General features: G+C 38.3%; 1 protein-coding gene across 1 annotated transcript in view; it reads right to left on the bottom strand.

Annotated features, from left to right (window-relative positions):
- The window catches only part of IGSF5 (immunoglobulin superfamily member 5), a 34197-nt gene that overhangs the window by 16982 nt on the left and 4243 nt on the right, over positions 1 to 12972 (bottom strand). Inside the window, 4 exon segments of the mRNA XM_087937793.1 lie at positions 193 to 217; positions 1709 to 1834; positions 5533 to 5839; positions 7401 to 7732. Coding sequence (XP_087793919.1) covers positions 193 to 217; positions 1709 to 1834; positions 5533 to 5839; positions 7401 to 7732 — 790 coding nt within the window.

Raw genomic sequence — 12972 nt, forward strand, 5'->3', positions numbered from 1 at the left:
ACCCTGGACAATTTCTTCTAACCAAGTTTTGATTCTAACACACAAAAAATTGACCACTGGGCATGTCCACCGGAGATGGAAGTAGGTACCATGGTTCCCTTTGCATTTCCAACAATGTTAGTTGTGATTAAGCAAATACAATATATGTTTTAGCATCAATAAGGGAATTAAAAATTATAATTGTCTTATTACCTTAGCTCACTTTGATAGTTGGACTCTGGAAAAGCAGAAGGACAAATTTTAGAATATAGCAAACAAGTATGGCAACTTACTAGGAAAGAAAAATCTAATGTTTTCATAATGATCTCTGTTTAAAAAGATTGATTCAGCATCTAATGAAAATGTTTGGAAACACAAGTATTCTTAATTATTCAAACAGACATAGTTGGGGGAAGGTGGTTGTGGACGTATACTTTCACTGAAATGAAGCGAATTATCATTGTGCAGGAACCGAGAACTTTCCATTCACAAATCATGCATCTAGCACCAAAGTATACATTCTGTCTATTATTGACAAAACACCTACTTTCTAATGAAATTGCAAACATGAGTTGCAATCTGATTCACCTATGCATGGAGTGCAGGGTTTGGTGGATACAGTACCCTACTATCTCTACTTCCTCCCATATTGCTGTAATCCAATCATCGCTGTAGATGCCAGGCTGTAGAACAAACTGACACTTGCACCTCAAGTCCACTCCTCATCTTTGGCTATCTGGAAGCTTACTCTTCCTTGCTGGAAAGCCATAATGATGCCTTTAGCAAAATTAAGGAGGCACAAAGCATGAAATTGTGTGAAAGGATAGATCCCTGAAAACCTCAAATTCAGCATTGCAGCAGGAGAACCTCTGTTTGAAATTAATACAATTGCCACATTGCAATATACCTAGTTCTTAAAGATCAGGGTTTTTTTTTCTTCAGGTGTTGCTGCTATCCCAGTGTAGTATACTGACCAGAACAGGAGTAGCCAGCCTCTGGGCTGTGGTCCACTACCCAGCCATGTCCTATTCAAAACTGGGTGGAGGAGAGATGGGGAAGCATGGGTGTGAAGCTCCACTCACATGAGTGGTGGGCAAGAATGTGTGCCAAACCTCCACTTGTGTGAGTGGAGGGCCCTTTGTCTGCATGTACCGGTAATGGAGCTTCACATGTGTGGTTGCCTATCTGTCCCACGTCTCAGTTTTGAATAGGCCACAGCCCAGTAATGGGTCATGGCCTGGGAGTTGGGGACTCTTGGACTAGAATCTGAACTAGGACTGAAAAGATTTGGTTTCCTTTCTATCTTCAATTATGGAATCTTGGTATATCTTAACTCAACCTATTTCACAGGGCTGTTACTTTACAGAAAAACTGAAGGAAACCATTTTATTCAGATTGCCTTGAACTGTTGGAATAATGGGGTTTATATCAAATAAACAAACAAAGAAATAACAGATCTGAAGTAACTTATTCAAATTTATTGAAGGTTTGATGTGTAAACAATTACATGCATTTAAGTATATTATTTTGGGAATGCTAATTATCTTTTTTCCCCCTTACAAGTTATCCATAGCCTGATTTTATTTTGTCGAAAAATAAAAACAGAGAAACGTTTTTTTTTTATATATAAACAAAGCAGGGGATGTTTCTGGCACAAAATTAACAGATTTAGATTTGTCTATTTAAAATTAAAGTTTAAGATGCAAAGCCAGTTCCAAGGCCCACATACCTTTTCTTCTTTTGCAGCAACATATAATAAGGAGAATAATAAGGATCAGAAGGAGTAAAAGAGCCACTGACAACACAACAGCTAAAATTATAGTTCGGATTCGCCAATCTTCATTATCACATCCTACTAAATAAAAATTAAGCAATGTTAAACAGTACAATTAATTAGCATGAACATTTTGAAATGTTCCTAATTAATTTAATAGTTCTATGAAGTGATTTTAATTTATCTCAATTTTTAATTAGAAATATTCCTTAGTGGAGATTTTTGGAAATCCCAGATTATTCACCAATTTATTTTCTCTTTCATTACTTTTATTTTTCTTTTCTTTAGTTTTCCAATTATGATTTGTAGTGGAAAAGTTAATCATTACTAATTCCTAGTTTTGGACATCTCAAGAAATGGAACTGCATAATGTAACAAAGGTTAATGTGGCTGCACATGAATGCACTTGGATTTGAGTAACCTGAAATACTTTGCCTAAAAAGCTTATTTGAAATATTTTTATGCTTTTTACAGTGGTATTTTTTAATCATGAACAATAGGTTTTGTTTGAACCTTGGGCTTTTGCTTTTTTTTAGAAAGCCTGGATTTTCATGTGAGCTAATTCATTTTTCTCTATTAAAAAAAATCTGCTGCATCTATATTGTTTTCTGGGTTTAATTACTGTACATGATTTTTAGCATTTCATTTGTTTTGCTTGGGCTTGGCAAATCACCCAGAAAAAGTGTTGATAGCAGCCATATCAATTTGATAAATAAATACTGACAGCATGTGAATTTTCTGCATTGGAGCTGACATGTCTCCATTTCAACTTAATCATTAGAAAGACTGTATATTCTCCAGCCTTCAGTTTGGCTTGTTATTGAAGAATGATGTTCCTCCATAATTGAATGATGTTCCTCCATAATCAGTTAAGTATGTCATTCTTACACTTAATGGCATTTTGTTTCCTTGCATTCTGAGCTGCAGGATCCAGAATGAATCAAAAAGTCAGTATGGCAGCTCCACAAAGCCCCTTTTTATATATGTGGCATGTATGTGGCATGTATGGAGCTTCAGTTATGTTATTAGTCATCTTGATTTTCCTCTCTCTCTCTCTCTCTCTCTCACACACACACACACACACACACACACACACACACACACACACACTTGTCATTTCTGATTTGAGATGTGACATACAAACTATTGTAAATTGAAGAATATGTATATACAAAACAATTTCTTACTCTCTGCAAAACTATTGTAAATAGTAATGATAAATGTAATGATAAATATTTATTTAATATTATACTAAATATTTAGCACACATGCCAATATGTGGGAGAAAAATAATATTCTACCTCTTCCTTATGGTTTTTGAAGAATGTGTTAGACAGAGCAAACAAACTGAAACAGCTTGATGACTCTGGAAGGGAAGGAGACAAATAACAGAAACCAGATTGCTGCCTTTTCTCCCTGATGTGAAAAAGAAATCCTATATGGGTATGCATAATTCAAATTTAAATTTAAATCAGAAACGGCTGTGAAAGCCTGACACACAGATGAACCCAATACACAAGCCTGATGATGGCAGATGAGATTCTGCCGAAACGTCGCTACAACTTTAAAAGCACAACTATAATGACGTGGGAAAATACCCGAACAAAGCTGAATATCATACATACATACTCTTACATACATAACAGTGGTGGGATTCAATTTTTTTTACTACCGGTTCTGTGGGCGTGGATTGGTGGGCATGGCAGGGGAAGGATACTGCAAAATCTCCAGTCAGGGGTGGTACTCCAAATTACTCAAAATTTCGACTACCGGTTCTCCAGAACTGGTCAGAACCTGCTGAATACCACCTCTGCATAAAAGGCATTGCTTATGTTAGAGGGTGCTACTATCAGTAGAAGAGGATGGGCTTTGAACTTTTTACAAATGTAGAATATAAAGAAACTGGGTCATACCATAGTAAGATCACTGCATGTTGTTATCAACTAGCATATTTGGGCTGTAAAGACCCCTGTAGGATTTGCGTTGCTTTCTTTATCATTTCTATAACATTTCTGAGAATTGACGACTGTTTGGCATTCTTTTGGCTAGGACACTAGTGATCATATGCCCTTAAAAGAGCCTTTGTTGCATCTATCTCCAAATATTTTGTTTCTTTATTTAAAGGGAACATGTTTCCAGCAATACATGTTACTCCAAAAGACAAATGGTTTTATTCCATGATGAAGAAACTTGGTATTTTAACCCCATAATTAAAAGACAAAATGTAAGTAAAGTTAGTCCTCAACTTACAACCACAAATGAGCCCAAAATTTCTGTTGCTGAGCAAGACAGTTGTTAAGTGAATTTGCCCCATTTTACAGCCTTTCTTGCCCCACTTGTTATATGAATCACCACAGTTGTTAAATTAATCTGGCTTCCTCATTGACTTTACTTGTCAGAAGGTCACAAAAAATGATCAAGGGGCCATTGCAACCATCCTAAATATGAACCAGTTGCCAAGCATCCAAATTTTGATCATGTGACCATAGGGATGCTGCAATGTATAAGTATGAAAAAGAGTCATTAGTCACTTTTTTCAGTGCCATTGTAACTTCAAACAGTCATTAAATGAATGGTTGAAAGTCAAGGACTAACTTTACAGGTGTCCTTGACTAAAACAATGGTATAATAAATGGTGATCACATGACTCCAGGACAGTGCAACTATCATAAATACATGCCAGTTGCCAAATGCTCGAATTTGGATCATGTGACCATGGGGACACTGCAACAGTTATGAGTGTGAAAACTGATCATAATTCGTTTTTTTCAGTGCGGTTGTAACTTCGAATGGTCACTAAACCAAGGACTATCTGTAAAGCAATCCATTGGACTGGGCTTTTTACTCTAAATAACCCAACTTTCAACTAATTGTGAAAAGCACTTAAAAACATGAGTTTTAGATAATGTTTGTTATGTTATATTATTCAAGGAACATCTGAGGAAAATTGGCCATATTATACAGAAATATGTGGTCATAGTTGCTGCCATTCAGTGACTATACAAACATTGCCAGGATTATCTGTCATTTGCTAGGATTATATGCTTCACTGTATTCTTCATGCCTGTCATCTCGTCACTTGTCTTCTGTCAGATTCCTTTCCTGTTGCCTTCAATTTTTCCAAGCAATGTGGTTTCTTTTCAGGACCCTTGCCCTTCCATTACATGTCCAAACTTTAGTTCCATTATTAGTGTTTTCATTGAACACTTTTCATTCAATAACTGTCTACTACTTTTCATGAAAACATTTCCTCATGACTGAGATAAAATGAGTTAGTTATATTTCCAGAGAGAATAGTGGAAGAATCTTTTTCATTTCTTATTCAAAAGATGCCCTTACACTGTGGTCAAAAATGAAGATGGAGGCTGCCATGGGCAAGCCCAATAAAATAGTTATCTCTTCCTTTATCCTTTTTGCATGGTGGCATTTTACTACACTGACCAAACCTCTTATTATTATATGTTGCCAAAATAGTAATAAGAGCATCTATAATAATATCTTTATTAAACTAGTTCCCTCCAAATGCTAGATAAAAATTCCTATCATCCACAGTTGTTTTTATCATAATTGGAGATGATGAGAACTATAGTCTCACAAATTTGGGAGGCAACAGAGTGAAGAAGACAACTCCAGGGTTAATTTCACAGTTTACACAGACAAATTGATGCATATCTGATGAGGCTCATAATCCATGAACCTGACAGAACTGGGTAAACCAAATGCTATACCTTTTATGGGTACATATTAAGAGTGCATTAAACATTTTAACAAACACAAACTGCACTGATAAGGTATTCACTTTCTTGGTGAAGCTTCATACATAGTCACAATCATTGTTGCAGACTGAGATTTAGAAAATGCATCCATGTCAGCTAGACAAGTCACAGGGCTATTGGCCAATGGGGTCAGAGTTAAGATGCTCTCTTCATTGTATAAGCCATTTGAAACATACATGGAATAAATCAATAAATGATTATTTTTCTATCCAGGAAATGTGTGGAGGAGGAGATCACCCAAGGGCTCACAGATTATTTCAATTGTTTGGTTGTTTTTCATTATGAAGTTAGTATTTTTGATATCTTTGAACTGTTTGGGTAAAAATTTTCTTCATTCTTCTTTACATTTTATGGCCTCAAATTTAAATTAGTATTTTCAAAAATATTGATGCATTTTAAAGCCAAATTTAAAAAAAAAACATTTTTTAAAATGGAGTTTAATTTAAATTCAGCATTGGAAAAGGTACCTATAGAAGGACTGGATTTTATTTTCTCGTGTGTTAAGATAAAGATGCATTTTCTATATTAACATAATTATAATTATTGAAGGGGGTTTTTTGTCATAAAGATGCATCCTTCCAGCCTATAGAAGTAAATAAGGACTTTTAAGGCACTTTAAAATAATTACTTATTAAATGTATTAGGTCTTATTAAGACAAGATAAAGGCATAGTTTATTTGGGGGAAATAAATGAGGCTTTCCTATTTGAAATGCCTTTTCAATCTTTATGGATGGACAACTTGAAATCCAAAATGGATTTTCAGGGTCCCTTATGAACTAGCCACATACTGTATATTCTCTCTAGTTGATTAGTGACTTATGACCATAACCAAGCCTTGCATTTATGGTTGTAAATCATAATGGTTGTAAAATGAGTCATCATGAGACCAGTCTGATTTTATGACCTTTTTTTTCAGTGGTCATGATATTAATGTGGCAAACACAGCAGTTATAAAGCAAATCCATTGTTTGGTTTGGCCTGATTTTTGCCAGAAACTGGAAGTGAATACCAATTTCTGGCATAAATCACAGCCATGTGAAATCATAACCTCAACACCAGGCCATAGAGTAGGTTTTTGTGGGGCGGGAAAGGTGCTTCATAACATAAAAGAGTTGGTAAGTGACCAGTCATAACTTAAGTTCTATCTATGTTTTTCTCCACACTGCTTCTTCATTCCCAGTAGCATAACAATCACCTCCTCATCTAGCAGCATATCAGTCCTTTGTTTTGCCCTCATATATTTTTGAACAGCAAATAATGCACAGTACATACACAGATTAAAAAGAGAATATAAGTTACAGATATGTGCTTCCATCCACAAGCCCTTCTATAGTAACAAGTCTCAGTTTTCCTAAGCTTCGTGGCCTTTTGTTCGCATAAATATAAAATTATATTATATATATTAACCTGGAAATAAGGAGAAATTAACCTGGAAATAAGGAGAAACTTTCTGACAGTGAGAACAATCAACCAATGGAACAGCTTGCCCTGGGAAGTTGTAGGAGACTTGAGACTTTCAAGAAGAGATTGGACTGCCATCTGTCAGAAATGGTGTAGGGTCTCCCGCTTGGGTGGGGGGTTGGACTAGATGACCTACAAGGTCCCTTCCAACCCTGATTATCTGTTAAATCTGTTAAATTCTGTGAATGGAATTTTATATCCATGTGAGTCAGTGCAGTTCACAGAAGTTTCTGCCATCTCCCCCTCAGTAAACTGTTGCAGTTAAAGATGGCAAAAAAATCTTCTGTTTTTACAAAAGAAAATACATAAAAAATAGGGAAAAATCAAAATTAAAACAATTAATGAACCATTTTTGCAGTAAGTCTATTTTTTTTTAAAGACCAAGCTAAACGAATCATTATGGAAAGACATACTTACTTTGTACGGAAAGAAATGCATATCTATTGTCATTATTGTTCTGGAGGCTACATTTGATTTGTCCAGAATCTGTCAGCTGAACATCATCGATCATCAGCTCTGAAGTAAACCTGCTACCACTTATGTTAGAACCTTTCTGATTATATCGCTTATCTGTTACAATAGTTTTTCCATCACTCAACACCGATAGCTTAGGATTTCCATTGAAAAGCCATATCAAAATTTTCCACCCATCTGACACTGTGCAGCTAAATCGGGCCATTGAACCTACAACAACTGTTAAATTTTGAGGACCTTCTACAATGGCATAGCCAAAGCCAGGATCTGTAAAGCAAACAAACAGGAATTAAAATACACCAACACCAATATCATTAAAAGTATCTTCTGCTTATATTGCTAGACTTGAACAAGAAGATAGGACTTTATAACAGTTATAGGAGTTATAAGTTATAATATCCAAAGTGTGTGTGAAAACTGAATATACCGGTAGTTACAGTTCTATTTGAACAAAGAAGATGAAAGAGGTATTGACTTGGTAATACAATGATAATATAGACTGAAGATAGCTGATGTACATGAAATGTGAAAGATTTTCTTGTCCATGTTAGTAATAAAAACAAGCAATTATTTCACGTTACCAATTTGCCCTATGCTTCAGGATAATAAAAATCACGCAGTATGATTAACTAAGGCTGAACATTTACAGGGCAAAGTACATATCACATGGAAATATGTCCCATCGTGACCTGTTGTCACTTTCATTAAAAAAGGCAAAGTTGCTTGGATTTGAAAATCCTGGTGTTATTTCTTTTTACTCTCTCTCTCTCACACACACACACAAACACTCACAAACTCATATGGTTTGGGAACAGTTTACTTTTAGGGAAATTATTGGCAAAAGTTTACTTCAAAGCATACCGTCTTATCTGGCAAGGTTTTCATATCATGGTTGCATTTTGATGACTGCTCCCAGGATATTCGGTTTCCTCCTTCATATTCTTAGTTTATTAAAGAGGAGATTGGATGCTCCCTATCCCTTTTCTTATTTGGTCCCATTTACAAGTGCAGTGAGCTTGACCTACCCTTAAACAAGCTACAATTATCTCTGAATACTCACCAGCCCTAACCCTAACCCTAATCCAATAATAATAATATTCCTTCCATAACAGATAAAACAGTTCTGTTTACTGTTATTTAAAGGAGTATATTCTCCTTTAAATAACAATGATATACCATTTAGACTGGTGACATGGGCACTCTCACAGTCCACCCTACCTCACTTCCTTGTCAAGTGTACAATCCTAGGATCCTGGTTGTGTCCCATCCAAATACTCTGTTGAAGGTGCTTATTAACAGTGTCCTGTAAAGGCAATATGGTAAATTAAGATTGGGGACATGGCATTCTCATAGCCTCCCATCACTTCACAGCTTGTCATCACTTCCCTGTCAAGTGTACAGTTCTGGCATCGCCTAGAGGTGTCCCATCCAAATACTCTATTTGGGAAAACTGGTTTACAGTGTTCTGTAAAGACAATGTGGTGGATTAAGACTGGGGACAAGGGCACTCTCACAGGGGTGGGATCTGACCAGTGTAGCTACCGGTTCGGTGATTTTATGTTTTGCGCACATGTATATCATCATCAGCTAGCTGCCTGGACAGCTTAGCAGCGCTGCGCACAGGTGCGCAACAGTTGAAAAGGTACTTTTTTTCCTGCTTTTTCAACTGCAGCTGTGTCGCACAAAGCAACTGCGGTTGAAAAAGCAGGAAATAAAGAGCCCGGGCGTGTGGGTGGGCCAAAAGAGCAGCAGACATAGAACCGGTTCTATGGATGCTCTCTGTTTGCTGCTCTTCAGAGCAACCGGTTCTACAGAGGTGGACAAAACCGTTAGAATCTCACCCCTGCACTCTCACTGCCCAGTCTACCTCACAGTGTTGTTGTAGGAAAAGGCAGGATATAGCCAATCTTAATAAATAAATAAATTCTACCACCACCTAACACCCACAAAAGAGGCCAGAGATATGTGGTTTTGTAGATCTTCAATTGCATAGAATTTACAGTTCCAAGCATCCCCTCCCAGTCTTGGTAGGAAAAGAAGCTTGGATCAGCAACACTCCCACCCACCATCCTCGGCTTCTGGGTAGCATTGGCCAAACAGGGGACTCCCAATTTTGAAGGAAAAATTCTCAAGCTCTAGTTTTTCCTCTGCAATTCAGTTCTGCTAGTCATCAGCATTAGATACAGTACTTCTGAATGTGGAGGCTCCATTTAGCAATGCAGAATAGATGCCGGGGGCGGGGGGGGAAACATATAGCACAAAAAGATTGGGGGAAGTGTCTCCCTGTTTTGAGCAGAATTGACTACCTAGAACTATGATGGCAAACCTGTGGCACGCAGAGCCATTTGTGTGGGCATGCAAGCCCCAGCCAAACTTACCTGCGCTGTGCACGCGCGTGCCTCCCAGCTGATTTTTGGCCTATTTGGGGCCTTTTTGCCCTCCTGGAGGCTCGAGGGAAGCCTCTGCAGCCTTGGAAGGCCAAAAAACGGGCCTTCCAGAAATACCGGAAGTGCTGAAATGAGCCTCCTGAGGCTCCCAAGGCTTCCCCCGAGCCTCTGGGAGGGCAAAAATGGCCCCAAATGGGCCAAAAATTAGCTGGGAAGCATGCACATGCGCAGTGCAGGTCAGGGGGGGGGTTGTTGCGCATGCATGTGCAGGGGGGCAGGGCATATTGCATTGTGGGTACTGGCATATGCACGCTTTCGACACACCACAACAAAAAAATTCGCCGTCACTGACCTAGAATTTTTTCCAGCATTGGCCCCTCAACTGGTGGTGGTGACGGGAAACCACCACCTCTGCCCAGCACATTTTCTTCATCTCCACTCCTTTCAGTACTGGCACTGTCTTTTCTTCCCAATGAGACTGCAGAGATTCACACAACACCAAGAGCCTACACCATAGGCAACACAGCAACCTCTCCCCGACCTCTCAATTTCACATTTGCACACCCCCTTCCCAACCCTTCCCTTCCTTCCTCTGGCACATACACTGTGCCGCCAAAGTCACCTCTCCACGGCACAGAGTTAAACACAAGTAAAGCAGTTTTTCACTGCTTTCCTTCTCCCAGAGAAACTAGTTTTCTAGTTCTCTGGGAAAACAAAAGCAGAAGTAAACTGGTGGTTTACTGCTGGGTGGGGCAGTGAGTGGCAAGTGGCAGAGGCTGGTAGGGATTGTGGAAGGGCTGGGGGAGCCTTAACACCAGCTGGATTATCGGCATTAGAGCCTCTTGCAAGGTTGGGGCCATTGCCATAGAAACACTCCAGACTTCCCCCTCTCATAGAAGCACAGCCTGAGATTCCCAGGCTTTGGGCATGTGCAGGGTGCTTCCAGGCTTAAGGCACAGCTGAAATAGACGAGTTCATCTGGGAATATGCCGAGCGCTCCCAGCCTTCAGGCAAAGCATGCAGAGAAGACTGTCTCTGGATATATGCAAAGCACTCCTGGACTTTGGGCAAACTGGGAAGAAAACAGTGCATCTGGGCACTCCAGGGCTGTAGGAAAAGCAAGAACAGGAGAGTGCCTTTGGGCATATTCCCAGAGGCATTCTTCTCATCATGCTTTTGCTGAAGCCTGGAAGCGCTCTGAGTATGTCCAGAGACACTCTTCTCCTCTCCCTTTGCACATAGTCTGAGAGCATTCTGAACAAACCCACAGGCAATCTTCTGTTCCTGCTTTGCCCAAAGCCTGGGAATGCTCTGCATATACTTAGACGGATTCTATGTTGTCTAGGTATATGTATCTCCAGAGGCATTCTTCTCTTCCTGCGTTGTCGAAAGCCTGAGAGCGGTCTGCATATGCCTAGAGGCATTTTATCCTTCCTACTTTCCTGAAAATTTGGGAACGCCTTGGTTGGCCAATGCTGTCCAGAAACCTGGGATGGTGGATGGAGGTGGTTTGCTCATCCCAGCCTTTCTTCTCAAGCCTGGAATGGGATCCTGGGAACTGTAACTTCTGTACAATTGAAGGTCCACAAAACCATGTACCTTTGACTTCTTTTTTTTTAAAATAGACTTTATTGAATTTTTATTACATTAAAAACATAAGAAATAAATCACTCAATAACAGCTATTTGTAGTGCTTATCATATGACAATAATTTGTACATTATTTATAGGTATTTATTTATGCGTAATAATATTCTTATTCTATCTCTTACTTATATTTAATAATTACCTATCCTTAATCTATCTCCCATCTATCCAGCTATACCAGTGGTAGCCAACCTGGTCCCTACCGCCCACTAGTGGGTGTTTCAGCTTTCATGGTGGGCGGTAGGGGTTTTGTCCCCTACTTTATAAATCACCATTACTGTGGAACCGGTGGGCGGTTAGAGAAAATTTTACTACTAACAGAGATACAAAAGTGGGTGGTAGGTGTAAAAAGGTTGACTACCCCTGAGCTATACCTTGTTCCCACACCTTATAAAATATTGAATTTTCTTTATCTTTTAAGCTCAGCGTTAATTTATCCATTTCAGCACAGTTCCAACATTGGGCAAAGGCAATCCTGGCAGCAGTCAATATGTGTAATAATCAGTATTTTGTGCTCTTTACATATTTTTTTTGAAGATCCCCAATAGGAAGAGTTCTGGTTCTAGGTCTAGTTGTTCATTGGTGATTTCTTGTAGCCAATTTTTGATTTTAAGCCAATATTTTCGAGCCTCTGGGCAAGACCACCACATATGATAATATGTTTCCTCTTTTTTTTTACATTTCCAACGTATAGGACTCATTTTAGGGTACATTTTCGCTAATCTCGAAGGGGGTAAGTGCCACCTATAGAACATTTTATATGTGTTTTCTTTGTATGCTGCTGATTTTGTTAATTTGTGATTTCTGTTCCATACAGTCTCCCAATCTGATAACTTTATGTTGTGACCAATATTTTGACCCCATGCGATCATGCATCCTTTCACTACTTCTTATTCTAATTCTACTTCCAGGAGATATTTGTAAATTTTGGTAATACTTCTTTTATCTGGGCCTAATAAAATTTTGTCTAATTGTTGTGGTTTCAGGTATATTCCCTTGTTCTTGGAGCTCTTGTATTGTTTTTAAATTTCCGTGAATATCCAATAAGTCTTTATACTTTAACATTTTGTTCAGGTCTAAATTATTTGGGTGGGTCATCACTTCCATGGTGGATAGCCAGTTTGGGATTTTTATATAATGTTTCTTTTTAACTTTGATCCAGTTGTTTATCAACGAATCTCTAATCAGATATCTGTGGAAATATTTTTGTTTGATGGGTCCTATATCCCCAAAAAAGGCATTCCATCCTCTCTGAAGGTCATGACCTTCTATAGCTAATATTCTTTTATTCTTTAAGTTAATCCAATTCAAGCTTATTACAGTTATTCTCCTTTATCGCCTTACAGTGTCCTGTCAGCCATATTCCCAAATATTTAATTTTTCTTGGTGTCCAAGCACTCTTTCTAATTCTGTTGTTTGTAAATCTGTTAAATTTTTTGCTAAAAGTTTCATTTTCTGTCTATTAATTTTCAGT

Source organism: Pseudonaja textilis, chromosome 7 (assembly GCF_049901715.1).
Source record: "Pseudonaja textilis isolate UNSWEBS1 chromosome 7, rPseTex1.2, whole genome shotgun sequence".
Classification (NCBI taxonomy): domain Eukaryota; kingdom Metazoa; phylum Chordata; class Lepidosauria; order Squamata; family Elapidae; genus Pseudonaja; species Pseudonaja textilis.